Consider the following 19,710-nt stretch of genomic DNA (forward strand, 5'->3'; position numbering starts at 1 on the left):
AATTAAACTGAGTGATCTACAGCTATTTTACACTAGAAAATGAGCCTCTACTTGGATGTTAAAGCTCTTTGAAGTGTGAGCACTTGGATCACACTACTGGCTGATTTGTTTTAACTTTCCTCAGCCTCCCTGCGTAAAGAAGTATTTGTAAATATTTCCTCTCCTCCAAAGAGTAATTACAACTAAAAGGGCAAAAAGTTCCTGGGATTTTAGTGCAGTCTGAAGGTATCTTAGTGCAAGCTCTGTACTAGAAATGATTGTAGCACTCAGTTTTATTATCCATTTTCATTTGCTTTTGGTAGACAGCTCATTTAAGAAGTCATTTTCTGGTACACAAACTTCAAAATGAAATTGTGTCAATTTGCATGATGATAGAATAATTGTTTTATGTTCTTTTTTAGGATATTGTATCAATCAATTAGAAATAATCCATGAATGTAAACAAGATTTGCAATTTCGGTCTTGGAACATCAATGGGACTAAAACCTTTATTTATTTTCTGCAATTTATTAATGGAATCCCTAGTTATTAATTTGCTTTTTCATTTATCAATTCTTGTGATATTTGGAATTTATCTAATGAAAAATAATGAAAAGTTAAAAAAATAATTAGAAATTACTCAAGACATCATTTTCCTACCAATCTGTTTGATCAGCTGTGTGTTTCTTTACTCATATTCATGAGCAATGAAAGAAAAGGTCCATCTTGCAAAGTGTTTTTACTAATTTTGTTATATGACAACAGTTGAAGGAAACTATATGAAATTTTCAGGAGATCCCTACTGATAAGAATAGACCAAATCCCTCAACATTGTGCATTCATCTAACTGCTTGTCATGTGCAGTAAATCAATACCATGCGCTTGTTCTGAAGAGGGGAAAATAAGATATATGAGTATTTTGCTGATTTTGGTTATATTATTTTTTGTTTGAGCTGGGCAGATTTAAAATGAGGAAGTTTGCAAGTATCTCTTCATTTAGGCTGAATGTTAACATGTTTGCTTCTCTTTTGTTTTTTTAGCAAGAACACCAGGACATCAGATACACTTAATAAGCAGCAGCAAACGCTGAGGATGCACATAGACATTCCCAGAGCACAGCTTCTGATTGAGGAGAGGGACACGATGGAGACCATTGGTAAACTCTTGTTGGGCTTGTTTTCACTGGTTAATGTAACATGCACTTTAGGTAGATTTCTTTTACGTCACACCTTTTCCCTACTGCACACATCAAGAAAAAAGAGCTACAAAGTAATTTGCCACATTTGAAAACTGAACTGATTTTTTTTTCTCCCCTTTGAATAATTTTCCACTGTAAGTAATCTCAGTGCAGTATTTAAAATAATGCGGGACATTAGGAAAATGAAGCTGGTAGAAAGAACCACTTGAAGAAAATGTAAATGTATACTGGGAGTTTTATGATTTTCATTTTGATTTCTCTTTTGGCTTTGACTAGACAGTTGGATCACTGGCATTACTTATAGGGAAAACGAAATTCTGAAACTGCAATATGAGTATTTAAAGATTTGCAACAGCCAGCTTCTAAAACTTACACGTTGCATATTGTATCCACCTGTTCATAGCAAATGATATTTCAACATTTTGATCAGTTTTCAGCTTTTGTGTATCTATGCAAATTTCAAATCTAAACTGTTTCACACAACAGAAAACAAGATTTCTGATGTGGCTGGGACATAGCTGAACTGTCATGAAAAACAGAATTGTTTGGTGTTGGGTTTTTTTTTCCCCAAATAATTTAAACACAAGATGTCTGAAATCTCAACAGAATAGAAATACAACCTGATCTCATGACTGTATGGGTACACACTGTGGTAAGACCCTCCAGAATGACTGATCTTGTTAGACTTCTAACTTTTTTGGATCAAAATCTGTGTAGAAGCAGCCTGTGATGGCTGAGAACATAACAGCATCCCAGGGATGGTGTGGCCGGAGAGGAAAGCTAGCTCCACAAGCTGCAAAGCGGCATCTCTGCATCCCCTGTCCAAGCCCACACTGGGGAGGGACAAGCTGCTTTAGCTCTGCACCCTGTCACACTTGCTGTCAGTCTGGCATGGGGGGGGGGGGGTGGCCTCAAGGGACATTTCACAGTTTGCGCTGCAGATTTGAAAAGGAGACCTATGCTTCACTTGAAATACAGACTTTTTTTAATCCTGATTTGAGCTTCCCAAAGTTTGCCTCTGTGACGCAGTCTTTTGTGCCAGGCTTCATCCTATAGACAGGTTTTGCTTTTGAGGTACAATTGCTGAGCAATAGGGGGTTATAGTGGAAATACCGTTAGCGCCTCAACTGTAGCGATGCGATCAGTGCCTTGGTAAGAGCCAGCTCTCCACAAGGCACTCAGAATAAGCAGTCACTTTGGCAGTCTTTGACATAGTTTACTGCCAAGAGGCTTTATTCCCAACCTGAATAAGAGCTCATTGTTTGCCAGAGACAGAGTAATTTGATTTCATAATGCTCATTCTATTTATGGCCTTCTTTGGGTAAAAAATGTTAGTTATGTGTATTGTGCAGAACTGTTTGCCTTAATGGTGTCTTGTCAAGTTAAAAAACCCCAAAAACCAGGAATGCTTAGAAGTGGATCAATCTCTGCTGACCAGTAAATGCACGGAAGCCCCACTGCTGCCAGTCCCCTTAGAAACACATTACAAAGCTATGTAGCATAGCATAGCAGGAACTTCTTGTGGCTTTTATTACTATTAGGCATGGATAAAAAGACTGTAAAGAATGCAAAAGAAAGTTTGATAGCAAATAATTGTTCTGCAAGCACAGAGTCAGTGGAAGATTTATTGCTGTTAAACCTTTCACAATCAACTGGACCAGATTCCTCTTTGGAGTGAAATAAATGCAATACAGAGATCACAACTGAGAAAAAAAGTAAGTGTTGTATAGCACTGGCTTTCTGCAGGGATCAAGGTCTGTGTAGAAATTTGTTGCATATATCCTACCCCATAGGGAAGCAATAGGCAGCAAAACCATACAGCAGTAAAGGTCAGCGCTCACCTTTTTTTCCCAGTCCTTCCCAAGGTCAGGCTTCACTTTGCACCTTTCTTTGCAGCTGCAGGAAAGCCCGCAGTCAGCTGAACTGACTATATTGTGAGAAACTTATATGACTTCCATAAAGCTCCCCAAAGCTTCTTTTACAAACCTACAGTAGTGAGCTTTGGTGCAGAGAGAGCTGGTAGGACTTAGCCCTTAGCTTCCAGAACAGCAAAACACTGGACTTTAGGATGCTTAGCTGCCCTGCAAGTATATTTCTATTGTCTTCACTATGGTACTCACAAGCTTAAAAATAAGCAGCTCTCTAAGAACAGTCTTGGGTCATGGCCATCCCTTCTACAGTATTCTGTATCTGGAGAAAAAACTGACTGGTAGAGGGTTAGTTAACAACATTAACTAATGGCCTCCTTTTGGGAAGACATGGCTGATTTCACTGAAGATATTACTGATTATGTAAATAAAAAGAAATAAATTGAATATGTTGTTGAAAAGCTCAGCTGAGCTCTCTGAAAATGAAGGGGAAGAGGGCAGTGTTCAAAAGACAGGAAAGAAAGAAATTAGGGCCAAAAATAATTACACACAAATTAGTTTTTTGGAAGGATGCTTAATAGTCTGTCTTAGGTGCACATCTCTAAGGTGAAATCATAAAGGAAGGCATGAAAATGACACTTATTCTTCAATTTTATATGAACTTTGATTTTAAATCCAGACACTCCCAAGCTGTGGTACACACTTCAGAGCTGTTTCAGCCCTGCAGAGAAGAGGGAGCTGCCACTGTCAGTTGTGGCACCCAGCTGAAAATAAGTCTGGGGACTGGCTGTAAAGGTCTTATGAAGGCAAACCCAAAATTCATTATTCAATATCTAATGGGTTTTTTTACTTGCAGATGACAGATCAACAGTTCTGCTCACCGATGCTGACTTTGGAGAGACGTCTAAGCAGAAGTCACTGACTGTCACCCACACAGTACATTACCAGTCTGTGTCACAGGCTACAGGACCACTGGTGGATGTTTCTGATGCCCGGCCAGGAACAAGTAAGCATATAAGAGAATATGTTATCTGGAGAGGAGAAAGCTATAAGAAAATGAATACTCTGCTCCTGCATTTACATCCTCATGGGGTTTTTTCTTCAGTCTGAAGGTTGAGGGAGATCTATGTAGGTCAGCAGAGAACATTTCTTATACAGTTGCATTTAGTGATTCAATATGGTAAAAATTGCATATGCATCTGAAATGTAGGTGTAATTTGAAATAATTCATACCTACCTTTCCAAACCAAATGCATGCTAGATATTAATTTCTAGAGTTTATTGACTAAATTAGCTTAATGGCTTTTAGTGTCTAATATTTTTTTTTCTCAGTAATCAATCTTTATTATATTTCAAAATATGTCTTCCCTCCTTACCTCTCCATCAGGCAAGAAATACATATCTCGTTATTGCTTTTCTGAAAAAGTTGTATTTCCAGCTTTTCTTATTATGGTAAATCACTTTTCCCAGATATAGTCATGTTGAGTTATTCTTATAGTGATTAAAATACTACCATAAATTAATACACTGCTGCAATCCATTCTTCTTAATTTCTCTCATGAATGTGTTCCATATCTATGTAAATGGAAAAGAAAATCACTAGATTGAAGAAATACTTGTGAGTTAGGAATATTACCAAAGTGTAGTTCACTAGCAGTGTTCAATTTCTAAAATCTCTTGGATTATTTCTACCCCCTGATCGTTTCAGAATTTGTTTACTTTGTGAGTTTGGTGAACATAAATGCTGAAAGCTCAGTTGTGTGTCACCTAAAATGCATATTTGAAAAATCTTCATTTCATCTTCATTTCTACCCCAGTCTTTATAAATGATAGCTGTTCTATTCCTGACCTTGCTGCTTTTCTAACTCTGACAGTGTTAATCTATGGCTAGTTATTTCCTGAGGACTAGGTTAGTACCACCATTTTTAATCTATGGAAAGGCATGACCTTTGAATTAGAAGATTCAAGATATGACATTTGTTTTATTTCTGATACCACTCTTGTCTCGCTCCTTTAGTTCATGTACATGCTGGCTAGCCTGCTCACTAAAAGCAAAAAATATCACATAATTTTCATCATGTTGGCAGATCAAGATTGTCTGAGTAAACAATGGACTCTCCATTGTTTTCCAACCCTGCCTTTTCTAATAAGGAAAGAGGCACCACCCCAAAACTGTCTGCCTATACCATACCACCGCATTTTATAGCACCAGCATCTTCCATTCCTAATCCCTTTTTTGTGTGTAGTTATGTGCTTCAGTCCACTGAAGTCAGGGGGAGACTTCCCTCAAATTACACTGGGGTTTAACTCCTGTATAAGAGTATTATCTGTGCCCAGCCCAGCTTTGGAAATAGAAATCCACCAGCACTTTTATTATGCAGTAAATATCTGATTGCAGCAGTGCCCAAGGCAGGGTCAGAGACTTTTAGGTTATGTTCTCTGGATTTAAGACACTAATATAGCTTTGATACGGGCTAGGCTATGAGATTTTGTTTAGACCCACAGCTTTCTGTGTGAATAGGGGTGCAGTGCCCAGCTGGGTGCCTCAGAGGTTATGGAACCTCCCACCTGAGCACACTCACACTAACTGATTAGCAAATACTCCCTTACAGCACTTTTTAAGTTGTTCGCTAGTTCTTTTTTTTTTATTATTATTTATTTATTTATTTATTTATAAAAGAGGTTTGCTCTGTGAACCTTTGCCTTGCTCACCTCAGCTTTCTACAGTTAAGTTTCTGCATATGGCAGCAGAGCTGGCTTAACAACTGGGGCACCAGATGTGCACTGTTTTCTATCACACCAGCAGCTCTGGAGCTCTCTGTGTCCGTACTACAGAGACCCTTATGCAGGCACAGCACAGCTGGTGCAGAGCTACTGCTCAGCACATGCTCAGCAGGATGAGCACTGACCTCCTGCGTGCTGGCAGCAGGCTCTCCCACCTCCTTGAAATTGCTGACGAAAGCCTACTGAGTCACAGGATCAGAGAACAGTTGAGGTTGGAAGGCACCTCTGGGCACTGGCTAGTCCAACCCCTCCGCTTAAAGCAAGGTCAGCTACAGCCGGTTGCCCAGGGCCATACCCAGACAACTTTTGAATAACTCTGAGGATGGAGACTCCACCACCTCTCTGGGCAACCGGTGCCAGTGCTCAGCCACCCTCACAGCAAAGCGTTTCCTGATGTTCAAAGGGAAGCTCCCATGTTTCACCTTGTGGCCACTGCCTCTGGTCCTGTCACTGGGAGCCACTGAAAAAAGCCTGGCTCTGTCCTCTTTGCACTTTCCCTTCAGGTGTTTATATACTTTGATGAGATGCCCCTAATCCTTCTCCAGACCAAGCAGCCCCAGCACCATGCCAAGAGTTTTCCCACCAGTACTCTCCTTCTGTCCTTCATGTCTTCCCTCGAAGCAGGCATGAGGCTCACTTCTGGCTACACAACAGCCACGTGCCAACTTTCCACAGCTGGTGCAAACGGTGGTTTATACTGACAGGCCAGTCATGTTGTGCCAAGTGCATTTTTGGATGTTTTCCATGTGAGGCAGCTATGTGTTGCACTACCAGGAGGATCAATTATCAATGGCACTGGGTTCATATTTTTCCACTGCTGTAGGGGGAAGATGTGAAATAGGAGAAGGATCAGACCATAGCTGGTATTTGTAAATAAATACCTTGTTTCTTTGAAGCATCAGAATACAAATTCTTACTGGGAATGCTTAGGCAGAAGCAATGCTCAGTGTCATTATCTGGGTATTGTTTTTTTCTTTAAATTGCTTCTGCTAAAGTCTCTTACCTCAAAGACTGACAACTTCACCATTTGAATGTCAAAGAACATTTGAATAGATTTGAATTTTTCATTTCTAATACCCTTTCTCTCTATTGTTAGTAATATCCTTTCAGAAACTTCGAAGAGAAATCCTTCAGTGCTGATTTAGTCACTTTCTGTTTGCCACATAATGATTTTTCTATTCCACTTGCTTTGTTAGGGACTACAAGCCTCATTTTTACAGAAGAACTATGTATTAACAAAATTAAGTAGGTCAATTTTGGTACATAGTTCTCTTTTACTCCCTTGGTCACCATATTATTTCTAGTAAAAAATAAAACATCACTGACAGTAAACAAGTAGCAGATGATTTTTAAAGTTTAAGAAATTGTATTTATTTACTAATATTTTTAAAACAGTCGAATCTTTATGAACCTGTTCCTACTGAAACTCTGATGGCACTATTACAGGTTATGTTTGGCTACTTGTTAAAAAAAATAGGGAATCTCTACCTGATTAATACCGTAATATAGTAAAAGTATTAGTAAAATGTCCAGAATAGGAAATTATATCACCACTTTTCTGAGCACATGTTTTTACAAACTGAGGGCAGGTACCTGGTGTAGGGTGTTTCTGAGGGCACATCTACACTGATAATTTACCTTAGAGTTTTCTTCAGACGTGGTGTGAAATTCCCCACCAGATCTACTTGTGCTCTTTCACATCTTTTGGTACTGAAGAACTGCTTATGTTGGAGTAAAGGGATAATGAATGCGTCAATGGGAGATTGGTGGGGTGCTCAGCTCTTCAGTTGCACCCTTTTTAAAATGTATGGTTTCATAAGAGGGTATTTCAAAAAAGCAGTTTGGTAATGAACGGCACTTTCACTGTTTGTTTTTTTTTTCCCCTCAAAGAATGTTCTGTGGAGTTTTTTAACCAACATGGTTTCAGTGGCCATCCCCTTCTGACAGCTTGTTTCCTTATCAATTCAAGAGCCTAGTGGCAAAGACGCTCTCTGTTGTCCATCACAGATCCTACCACAAGGAGGAGTGCCAAAACCGGACCCACAGCTCGCAACCGCTACGCTAGTCAGTGGACCCTCAACAGACCTCACCCCACCATATCAGCTCACACCCTCACCACAGACTGGAGGCTGCCCACCCCCAGGCCAGCAGGATCAGTGGACAAGGAAAGCGACAGCTACAGCGTCAGCCCCTCGCAGGACACAGGTACGGGGCACTCTGCAGGGCTGCGCTGTGAAAACAGCACAGCAGTACCTGCAGTAACCTTCTTGGTCCTTGATGTACTTCATCTGGTGCTTAGGTGCCATTATTTTTTCCCTGTTAGGGTGTTTTTCTGTAGGCTATTTATAAGGGGTGACACAAATGCATATAGTGCTAATGATAACAAATATTGTGCCCGTGGTATGTCATGCCACACACGCATACTGGAGTCCTTTGAAAGATATGGTGGTAATTTTTCCTGTAGCTGATGCGCTGTACTTCCTGTAACTGAAGGAAAAAGTAGGAGAATTTGCTGCATGAAATGGCATTGACCAGGAAGGGGCAGTATTAACAACCAAGAATATGCCTGAGTCATAGGTGGAATGGTTATAAGGTTAGAGCTACATTGAGGTTAGTATTTTCCTTTTCCCATTCATGTAATATGTTCATAGGGTTTATTCTAAGCAGAAAAAATGAGAGGGAAAAATCTGGGATTAGAGTCCAAGTCAAAATCCACTCATATCACTGAATACTGCAGCAGCTAGCTCTGATTTTCCTGAGAAACAGCATAGGTTTTATTCCTCTAGATGGTAAGTGGGGAGACACTGAATACATATTCTGTCTGCAGTCTTCATCTCTTCTTGATTTCTTCACATTATAAATGAAATTGTAACTGAAAAAAAAAATCTTTCTCCTCTGCTCTACACTGAACAATTGACCAAAAAAAAAGGCAAATAAATGAGTAAATGATAAGCAGAAGAATAGTCACGAAGCAAATCTAATAAAGGCTAAATATGAAGAAAGGTAAAATACTATTCAAAGGTATGCCTGACAGAAGCTAATCCAGGCTTACTCGAGCCTCTTCAAAAGGAATTGCCTACCTTCCATCCTGATTTTAGGGGAAAAGTGTCACGTGAAAAGCTATGTGTTAGAGCTACAAAACAGTAGGTGTGACTGGCCTTTCACCATGAAAACCAATATGACTGGTTTTATTCTCTCTATAAGAACAAGCATCTGACTTCCCTTACATCCAGTAATTTATAGGCTGGAGTTGTCATCTTTTCACAATTCATCCTCTTAAACTTGCAGACCCCTATGTTGTCTCCGTAGGGTCACGGCTCTCAATAAATACCTCTAGCAAGTTGACAAACTTCATCCTGATTTCTTCAGGCAGAATTATTATAAGGCTTTAAGGATTAACTCTAATAGCTATTCAGATACAAATATAAATAGCAAATGTTATCTCAGAAACCCTTTTGTAGACATTCCAGATTTCAGGTATACTTGCATGTGTTCCAACATTTTGTCACCCAAGGATATTTTCCAATGTGTGTGGCAAAGGGCAGAGAATGCAATTTGCTGTGTGGTTTAATAGATGAAATACATGCAATTTTGTAAACTGATTTCACAGTCTATGTTTTAACATGGATACTTTCCTACTCTGTGTCTACCCTTGAACACACTGATTTATGTAAGGGATAGCAAGCTTTAGATCATGCTCAAGAAAGGTTTTCTTGTGCCAAAATGTAGCTCTATTATGACACTTGGTTTCTGGGGAAAGAATAGAGTCAGTTTAATCTAAGTACTTCAGAAGTTTAGTATTTCCAAATAAACATTATAATAGACGTAGCCAAATTATGTGTTCAAGAATCAATTGAACTAATGTGCACATTTGTTCACTTTTCCAACATGGAGTTCAGATTTCTGAATCTAGTTGATGCAGTTGATATCTGGCAGAATTTAGCACTTCTTATCAAAGCAATCCAGGTTTACAAAGCAGTAGATTTAAGCTTAGGAGAAATGTATTGCAGCAGTTCATAGCTGTAATTAAGTTCTAATGTTCTAACTAGAGGCCATTAGAAATTTTCTGCTGAATCTAGGTTTCATGAAATTCACCCTGGGCTTGGATGAACTTTCATCAAATCAAAGTAGGTGTTCAAGCAGATTCTTCCTGGAATAGTCTCCCCAGGGCATTGGATATAGGAAGCTGCAGGTCCTGATCTTCATGGACCAAACTGGGACCTTTGCATGACCATCATATTTACAGACACTGCTCTATGGCACTGAGCAACTGCAGCCTTCCAGGAGTTTCCAGTTGATCAGGAGTTTGGAAAGACATTATTTTGGTCTGATTTACAAATTAAATGTGAAAAACAGAATGATGTTTCCTGTGGCGGGGGGGGCAGGGGGGGAGGGGGGGGAAGACTTGTTTAAGTTCTGGCCAGCTCGAAATCTTAAGCAAGTTACAGCACATTGTAGAAGTACCTGTCGTTTTAAATAATGCATGGTCCTTCTTACAAGTGGCAGGAGTGTTGTTCTTTGTGCACAATGAAAACTGATGCAAGGATCCTAGCACACAATAAAAAAGATAAAGATTGGCAATAACAACACAGCTGCCTCTGGCTGCTGTAGGAGTCCTATTTTTATGAATGAGCTATTACATTGTGCCTGTTTATTGAACATCACCAACAATGTCTGAAATTGTACAGATCTTGTGATGAAACACGACTTCTGCCCAAGGAAGTTTTGAAAGTCCTCTGCTCTTCCAGCCCGCTGAAGTAGAAGTGTGATGGGTGCAACAGACCAGTGATTTGGCCCCACAGAAATGAGTGCTGCACTTCCAGAATGCTTTTTAATGTATCAGTGGCCATTTACATCTTCAATAATAGTGCTTGTTTAAGAAATATTCATCTTCTTAGAAACTCATCACCAGAAAAGAACAGCTTCTAGATCATAATAGCCTGTGTGTCAAATACGAAGTCCCCATTAGCTTCAGCAGCATTGAAAAAAGCACCTGAATGACTCCAGGCTGGTAGCTACCAAACAATATTGCTTTCTTAAGACCTTTGTTCCATATGAAATGAGTTAGTATTTTACCTGGTGTCTAGAGAGACAATGTCTGAGAGACACTGCCTTTATATTTGACCTTTGTCCTCAGGACTTGCTCAAAAATATGTTATAAGATTGAAACAGATACAGAAAGACTATCCTTTCTTACCTAGACATCACCTCACAGAAATATTTCTGAGGTGCATTAAAAAGATAATGTAAAGAAGCTGTTCTTCATTTTGCTAAATCTGTTTTGTGGGTTTCTAACATTTTTAAGGCATTTCACTTTTAGAGAAATGATTTTTTGTAAAAAAAAAAAAGTAACCTTTTTCATGTATTAAAGGTTATTTCTTCCAAACCACAAATTTAATGCTAAGCCACATAATGCTGCTAGCAGAATAAGATTTCACTTTAGATTGTCTGTAATTATCAAGTAACTGACTAAACTAAAAATTGTGCAAACATTTATAGTGAAGCAGACTCATTTAAATCACCTTGATAATTTCAAGGGCTCTGCATTTTATGAAGACATACTATCAAGTTCATAGCTTTTCTTCCAAAAAGGATTGTGCCAATGTTTTCTTTCTCCCTTTATTTATGTTTCTGATGTTTAGATCGAGCAAGAAGCAGCATGGTCTCCACAGAAAGTGCCTCCTCAACATACGAAGAGCTAGCGAGAGCATATGAGCATGCAAAAATGGAAGAGCAGCTGAGACATGCCAAGTTCACCATTACAGAATGCTTCATATCAGACACATCGTCAGAGCAGCTCACGGCAGGGACTAATGACTACACAGACAGTCTGACCTCAAGCACGCCGTCAGAGTCGGGGATTTGCAGGTTTACCGCATCCCCCCCCAAACCTCAGGATGGAGGGCGAGTGATGAACATGGCAGTTCCAAAGGCACATCGGCCAGGTGAGACACTAGAGGTAACATTTTGGATCTTGGGGTGAGCATTTCACCCCATGTCTGGGCTGGTTAATGGGAAAGGGTATGTCACAAGAAAGAAAGAAAGTGCACAATATATCCTGTAACTACTTACAGAGATAATTGCTTTTTGTCCCAGATAATATAACATCAGAGTATATTCTCCCATATACAGAAAAATGAGGAACTCGGAAATTTAGGAACAGGAAGGTACTGTCTAGGCTATCAAATCCACTCCTCTACAGCTGCAGCCATCAGGCAATAGACTCTTCTGGGATAAATAAGACCATATGGGGGTACATATGCCCATCTCCAACTCAAACCACCTGCTAATAAAGCGTGTCTTACAGCACTACTTTGTGCTTGAGAGCAAAGGTTTGCTATCAGAACAGTTCATGAAGACAGATTGTAGAAGATGTACTATCCCTTCTGCCTTGTAGCTTGTCAAAGATGTAATAACCCTTTGGTGATGTTCTTGAGCTGTTATACTCTCTTTTTGACATCTCCTAATATCAAACTAGGGTTATCTAAAGGGGGAGAATAAAAAATGGAGAAAATGAAGATGGTGTAATAGCTTAAGGGATATGGAGCCTTCTACCTTCAGACAAATTTAAACCCACTCCAACTTCTTACAGACGGAAGGTGCCTGAGGGACATCCATCTATTGGGCTCAATCAAATTTCCAGTTCACAAAGAATGCTGTTTCTAGTGATATCCTAGTGCACAATAGCACAGGTAGAAAGTAATCAGTAGCACTCATATAGGTAAAAAAGAGTACTGAATAAACTACGGTCTTTTACTTAATTTACACCATAAATGGTAAAAGAGTTGTTGTGAGGACAGAGAAATGGAAAATAGAGGGTAGTGTCAGGAAAGTAATTCAAAAGCAGGACCTGACAGTGAAAAGAAAGCATAAAGGATTTTGCTACAGAAAGCTAAAAGAAGAACATGGGAAGAAAAAGACCAAGCAGAAGGTAGAAAGTTATAAAACACAAGGCAGGAAATTAGTGTATCATACAGATAGATAAGAAGGAAAATAAGCAGGAAAAAAAATAGTGAGAGAAATTACAGTTTTCTGTGTAGTCATAAAGTAGAACCACAAACCCAGGAGCTGTAGAAATAAATAAAGATAGAAATAAATTCAGGGGAGGTTTAGGCTGGATATTAGGAAAAAATTTCTTTACTGATAGCGTGGTGAAGCACTGGAACAGGCTGCCCAGGGAGGTGGTAGAGTCACCATCACTGGAGGTGTTCAATGAATGTGTGGATGTGGCATTGCGGGACATGGTTTAGTGGGCATGGTGGTGTTGGGTTGATGGTTGGACTTGATGATCTTACAGGTCTTTCCCAACCTTAGTGATTCTGTGATTCTCTAATTTTCATTTCCAACTCAAACAAAGTAAGATAAATATTTGTCCTTGCTCTGCTAAAGCAAAGCATCTGCATTCACAGCTAAGTCAATTGCAGCCGTCTCCTTCCACTCAGAAAACGTTTTTTATCATTTCTTTAACAAATAGCTTACTCTCTTCCTTTCATGTTCCAAATACATTATTTATGCATAATTAGTATTTGGAAATATTCTAATATATTCCATAAAAAGATTATTTTCTTGAGGGCATACAGCACCAAAATTTGGTCCCTGTGCTTGAGTTAAAAGCTTCCAGGGTTGGAACATCATCAGAGCCCCTCTAGTGAATTACAGACTTGTAGCCATCTTTAACTCTGTTAGTTTAAATGGCTTGAAGTTTTACCTGCTTTTCTTGATCAGCTTTAGCTTTCCTTTTCAGAAAAGAAATATATTATGAAATGAATAATCAGCTTTAATACCTTGAAAAAAATTGAATGTTCCAGTGGAGCAACTGGAATGTTGGCCCACAAATATTGAATGATACGTTATTAAAGGTTACTCTATGAAGGGTGTTAAACAAAATAGATGGGTAGAAAGAATTTTCAGTAGTAGCAGACAGACCAATATTTTTAGTGTTCAAATCAGTGAAGAAAGACTTACTGGGCATCTTTCTTCTTTCACCCACCACTTCAGAAAGTCTGTGGAAGTAATAATTCAAATACAATTAATCAAAGTAATTCTACATTTGGGAACATGGACAAGAAATTAAAAAGTTAAGGTGTTAGATTAAGTAGATGAGAACACCTGAGATGAAACACTGGCTGTGCTTCTTCAGCACATCTTTATTCTTCCCTGAAGTCAGTCTTTCAAGATAACTTTTACCTGTTTTCATGGTGCTTTGCTTTTCTTCTCCCGCAACTCGATCTCTTTCTTGTACAACATCGCTTTCAATGACTTATGCCTTCTCTTTCCTAATTTCTGATCTCATTTTTCAAACTGCCTGTAATGCTACCTATTGCAACTTTTATGGCTGCAATAAAGGTTTAGGAGTCTGCAATAAGTAGTATTTCTTTTTCAAAATAATCCCCAACAATTATAAGACAGTCTTAGAAAGACTGTAACAAAAAGTTATTTTGATAAAGGGGACATTTTGAAACTAATTTACCCAATGGCAAGACTGCAACTGTTCTCAAGAAAAGTAACGATGGAGTTTACTGGTGAAGACTTTGTCAGCTATAACTGACTGAGCTATTGCAGCACCTATTTCTTAGCTTGTTGCTACCATAAGTGTTTAGTATGAGCAAGCAAAATGTTAGACCACCTGAGGCTTGACTTCAGAAGAACTTCCTGCGAGTTTCTGGGGACATCCAAACTCATGTCGCTGATTGTTCCCTTGCTTTTCCTCAACATTTCATAGGATTCTTTTGTACCTGTCTAGTCAAGACTGCTGATCAAAGCATCTGCTTTATCCAACAGGCAGCGTTTGAGACCTCAGGTTGCTCTAAAGTGAGATAGTTAATGATTAGGAGTAGGGAACCTGAATGCTTTTTCACTGGAGGAGGAAAAGGGGTGATCAATATTCAATGATTTGTATTCTAAAGCTGACATCAACCTGCTGTGACGTTCCCAACTTCCATACCATTTTCATTCAGAAATTGAATCAAAACATTTGATCACCCCACCAGCTGGCTCATCAGATGTCTAGGCAAGCTTAGTAATTGATCATTTCTAGCATTATAACTATGAATCAGGGCTATCTTTTCAGAACTTCTACACATTACATACAACTCTAACTCTGCAATTAGTAATGCGTAATAGTGGATTGCCTTATATTCTAGCCCACTGTAAGTCTTCTAGTAGAACTTTTCCCTTCCAGTCAGCTAGTGCTGCAGATACACACTCAGGTCAGCAGTCAGAACTGCTTCTGTCTTCTGGATTTCTACACCTTTTTCCTGACATTTAGCTTACAGCAACAAGAATCAGTTTCATGAAGTCAGCTCAGACATGGGAGCTAAAAATGCAAGGATTTTGCCATGAAACAATAATGGTAATTTTATAAAAAAAAATAGAGCAATCATACCTAATGTCACAGTAAATAGTAAATATGGAAATAAAGTGATTTTGGCATACTGAATCTGAGACATGCACTGCGACTTCAGAATGATCTGGATATTTGGCATGGTTATTCTTTTATAATTCAAGCTGCCAAATGTATTGCACTGTAGTACACATCTCTACATTTCAGCTGAAGTTACTGCATCACAAAATCACAGAATGGTTGAGGTCGGAAGGGACCTCTGCTGGTCTTCTGGTCTAACCCCCCTGCTCAAACAGGACCACCTATGGTATCTTGTCCAGAATCATGTCCAGTTGGGTTTTGAGTATCTCCAAGGATGGAAACTCCACAACATTTCTGGGTGCCAGTGCTCAGTCACCCTCACGGTAAATAAATGTTTCCTCTGGCCTTGTCACTGGGCACCACTGAGAAGAGTCTGGCTCTGCCTTCTTTGCACCCTCCCTTCAAGTATTTGTATACATTGATGAGATTCCCCCTGAGCCTTCTCTTCTCCAGGCTGAACAGTCCCAGCTCTCTCAGCCTTTCCTCATGGGACAGATGCTCCAGCCCCTTAATCCAGCCCCTTAATCATCGTAGTGGCCCCTAGCTGGACTCTCTCCAGTAGCTCCACATCTCTCTTGTACTGGTGAACCTAGAGCTGGACACAGCACTCCACATGTGGCCCCACCAATGCTGAGAGAAACATCAGCTCCCTTCACCTGCTGGCAACACTCCTATTGCAACCCAGTATACAGCTGGCCTTCTTTGTCGTAATGGCACATTGCTGCTGCTTCATGTTCAACTTGGTGTCCACCAGGACCCCCAGGGCCTTTTCTGCAAAGCTGCTTTCAAGCTGGGTGGCCCCCAGCATGTACTGATGCATGGCGTTGTTACTGCATATGTGCAGGACTTTGCACTTCCCCTTGTTGATCTGCATGAGGTTTGTGTTGGCCGATTTCTCCAGCCTGTCAAGGTCCCTCTGGATGGCAGCACAATCCTCTGGTGTATCAGCCACTCCTACCAGTTTTGTGTCATCAGTAAACTTGCTGAGGGAATGCTTTGCCCCACCATCCAGATTGTTAATGAAGGTGTTGAACAGGATTGGACCCAGTATTGACCCCTGGGGTACACCGCTAGTTACTGGCCTCCAACTAGACTTTGTTCCACTGATCACCATCCCCTAGACCCAGCTGTTCAGCGAGTTTTCAATCCACCTCGTTGTCTGCTCATCCAGCCCATAATTCATCAGCTGCTCCATGAGGATCTTACGAGAGACAGCGTCAAAAGCCTTACTGAAGTCAAGGTAGACAATAACCACTGACTTACGCTCATTTACCAAGTCAGTCATTCCATCACAGAAGGTTATCAGGTTGGTCAAACATGACTTCCCCTTGGTGAATCTATGCTGACTACTCCTGACTACCTTCTTGTTCTTCATATGCCCATAAACAGTTTCCAGGATTAGCTGCTCCATCAGCTTCCCAGGGATGGAGATGAAGCTGAGTGGCCTGTAGGTTCCTGGTTCCTCCTTCTTGTCCTTCTTGAAGATAGAAGTGATGTTTCCTTTCTTCCAGTCTTCAGGCACTTCTCCCAACCACCATGATCAATCAAAGATTATTGAGAGTGGCCTCAAAATGACATCTGCCAGTTCCCTCAGCACTTGTAGGTGCATCCCAACAAGGCCCATGAATTTACATATGTCCAGTTTGCTTAAGTATTCCCTGACCTGATCCTTGTCTACCAAGGGTAAGTCTTCCTTGCTCCAGACCCTTCCGCTGATCTCTTGGACCTGGGATTCCTGAAGGCTGGTCACGCTAGTAAAGACTGAGGCAAATAAGACATTCAGTACCTCAGCCTTTTCCATATGCTGTGTCACTCAATTCCCTGCTCCATTCAGCAGTGGGGCCACATTTTCCCTGGCCTTCCTTTTGTCACCTATATACTTACAGAAGCCTTTCTTGTTGTCTTTGACATCCCTGACCAGATTCAACTCCAGCTGGGCTTTGACTTTCTTAACCACATTTCCACATGCTTGGACAGTGTCTCTGTATTCCCTCCAGGTTACCTGTGCCTGCTTCCACCCTCTGTGTACTCCCTTTTTGTGTTTGAGTTTTGCCAGGAGTTCCTTGTTCATCCATGTAGGCCTCCTGGCATTTTTGCCTGAGTTTCTGTTCATTGAGCTTGGAGGAGGTGGTCCTTGAATATCAATCAATCAGCTTTCTTAGACATGAGGCTACTTCTAGTTGTCTGTACAAGCAGCTGTAAGCTGTAGATGTTTTCTGCATCATCGTCTTGACAGCAGGCCAAAGCTTTCAAGTACATAGAGAAGGTGTTATCAAACAGTCTTCAATAAAAATTTTTTTGCATTTTTCTTAAACTTTTCAAAAGTCATAGCTACAGGAAATGGAATGGGGAAGTAAGATTTTTTAATTAATTTCTACATTCAGTGTTTTGGAAGCATGTCTTATGCATCCTTGCATAAGGATCTGATCTTTACAACTCCATAGACAGATTTTTGGAAAAAGATGAAATTATTTATAGGTTTTGCTTCAGCATCAACAAAAACATCATTATTTTTCCTTTTGTAATAGCACGTTATAAACCACCAAGCAAACTGAAATTGCAGCTTAACAACAGCTTCTGCATAGCTTCCGAAAATGACAGGATGGATGCGGACCTGCACATGGGTTTTTGTGGACTTCACAGAGCTGGCAGACCTAGTCTGCCCAGGCCTCGAAGCTGTCCCACACGTGGGGTAAATCACATCCTTTAGAAAAGCAGGTCTTAAATCCTAACCTCTGTGCAATGTTAATATTCTTCATGGTATAAAAATGATATCGATATATTGTTAGCATTGCATCTTTCTCAGCATCAAAACTCCGAGAAGTTTGGGATTATGATTACTGTTCTCCTCCCCACAGTTGTCACTAACTAGAAGTTTCATTAACAAGATCAGGTCCCCAAGGAATAGGCATACTGGGCAACCATCTCAACAGTATACTAGGTCCTTCCAGATCAAAACTGAGGCACATTTTCATATTAATATTCAGAAATTTCAACAATTGTTACCCAAAGTTTACCTGGGAGGTTGACAAATGTCCTCCAAAATTGTCATTCAAATCTTGCACTCAGAAACTGGGTAGCACAGAAATTGGAAAGAAATATGCTCTCTTCCTACCTCCCACTGTGCCATCAAAGAGTCTGTAATGTAAAAAAGTGGAAGATAATTGTAGAGGTTGAAAAAGTTTTATAATAATGTTTCTCTTTTCTGTTTTAAAAATATTAACCACAAATTGAGTTATCATAACAATTATTCTTAACTGCAACAAACATTGCAGTAGCAGTTTATTAAAAATAGATTCCTGTTATTATAATTTTAAATCTTGGTAATAGCCTCAGCCAAGAAGCCTCTTGGTTTTTTTCCTGTCTTTATTCCTAAATTGTTGTGCTTGAGAAAATAACAGCTATGAACTGGGAAATACTTTGGTATTTCTGTGCTTCCCAAGTGCTATTTATGTCTTTTTTTGTGGACAGACCACTTACTTGCATCCTCTGGCAATGGCATATATGCTTGGAAGAAATAATATATGACCAGTGGTTGAATAGGAAATATCTAGAAAGTTTTCACCAGGTCTCTTGCTATTTGCAGAAACCTCCCTTTCAGAGGGGTACTGCAAAACTCATACCCCCAGACTATATTTTTCTCTGATGCTAATCAGCACTAAAAAGAACCTTTTCAAATATATGACATTATCTTTAAGGGTTAGCTTGGCCTGGACCAGGCAGAAACTTTCTACCTGATGTCACAAAAAAAGCGCAAGATGATTTTGACAATCCCGCTTCTTTGCCTCTTTGGAGATCACATTAATATATAAACCCTGAAGGACTAACGGCATCTCAGATACACTTCCAGAAAAGATATCATTCACTGGGTATATTAGACTAGGAGATTTTGAAATCCATTTAAAGCATCCCAAGATTTTATCTCTCAGAACCTCCTCTACAAACTTTCAGCTGACAAAAGGAATCAGTTTGGAAAGAAACCTGCCTGTGGGTGGGGAGAAAAGGCAGTTGCAGCCAGGCAAGCTCTGAAAACAAAGGTTTTCTTGAGACAGATTTCACAGCCGTGAAGGTGGCAAGAACACCCCATTTCTCTGGAGGGACGCTGGGTGCTGTCCTCTGTCCCTACACCTGCACAAAGCAGGAGCACCAGTTTGCTAGACCCCCTGCTCCACTGGAAGAATTCTCCTCTTGCTGTCCTTGCACTGTTGGTTGATGCACAAGGGCAGAGCTCCATCCTCTGTCTGCCAGCCCTCCTGTTTGGCCTCTGCATCCCAGAGGAGGAGATTTGGCCGGCAACCACCGCCTTCTTGCAGCAGCCGGAGGACTAGACAGGCCTGCTCTCAGTCAAGCTCTCAGTAAGCAAGTACGGTCACTACTTTGGTCCGGGTTTTTCAGTTGGGCACCTAAGTCAAGCAGCCTGAGTCTAGCCCTGAGCCTACTGCGTATTTACTAAAAAA

General features: G+C 40.2%; 1 protein-coding gene across 2 annotated transcripts in view; it reads left to right on the forward strand.

The window, feature by feature from the left end:
- DSCAM (DS cell adhesion molecule) overlaps positions 1 to 19,710 on the forward strand; it is a 410,765-nt gene that overhangs the window by 379,095 nt on the left and 11,960 nt on the right. The window contains exons 28-32 of one of the 2 annotated variants that reach the window (XM_059818562.1): positions 1,020 to 1,135; positions 3,902 to 4,051; positions 7,837 to 8,034; positions 11,472 to 11,774; positions 19,395 to 19,402. In XM_059818562.1, the coding sequence (XP_059674545.1) occupies positions 1,020 to 1,135; positions 3,902 to 4,051; positions 7,837 to 8,034; positions 11,472 to 11,774; positions 19,395 to 19,402 (775 nt within the window). The remainder of the gene's footprint in view (positions 1 to 1,019; positions 1,136 to 3,901; positions 4,052 to 7,836; positions 8,035 to 11,471; positions 11,775 to 19,394; positions 19,403 to 19,710) is intronic. The other variant, XM_059818552.1, reaches the window with a different exon arrangement.

Source organism: Gavia stellata, chromosome 1 (assembly GCF_030936135.1).
Source record: "Gavia stellata isolate bGavSte3 chromosome 1, bGavSte3.hap2, whole genome shotgun sequence".
Classification (NCBI taxonomy): Eukaryota; Metazoa; Chordata; class Aves; order Gaviiformes; family Gaviidae; genus Gavia; species Gavia stellata.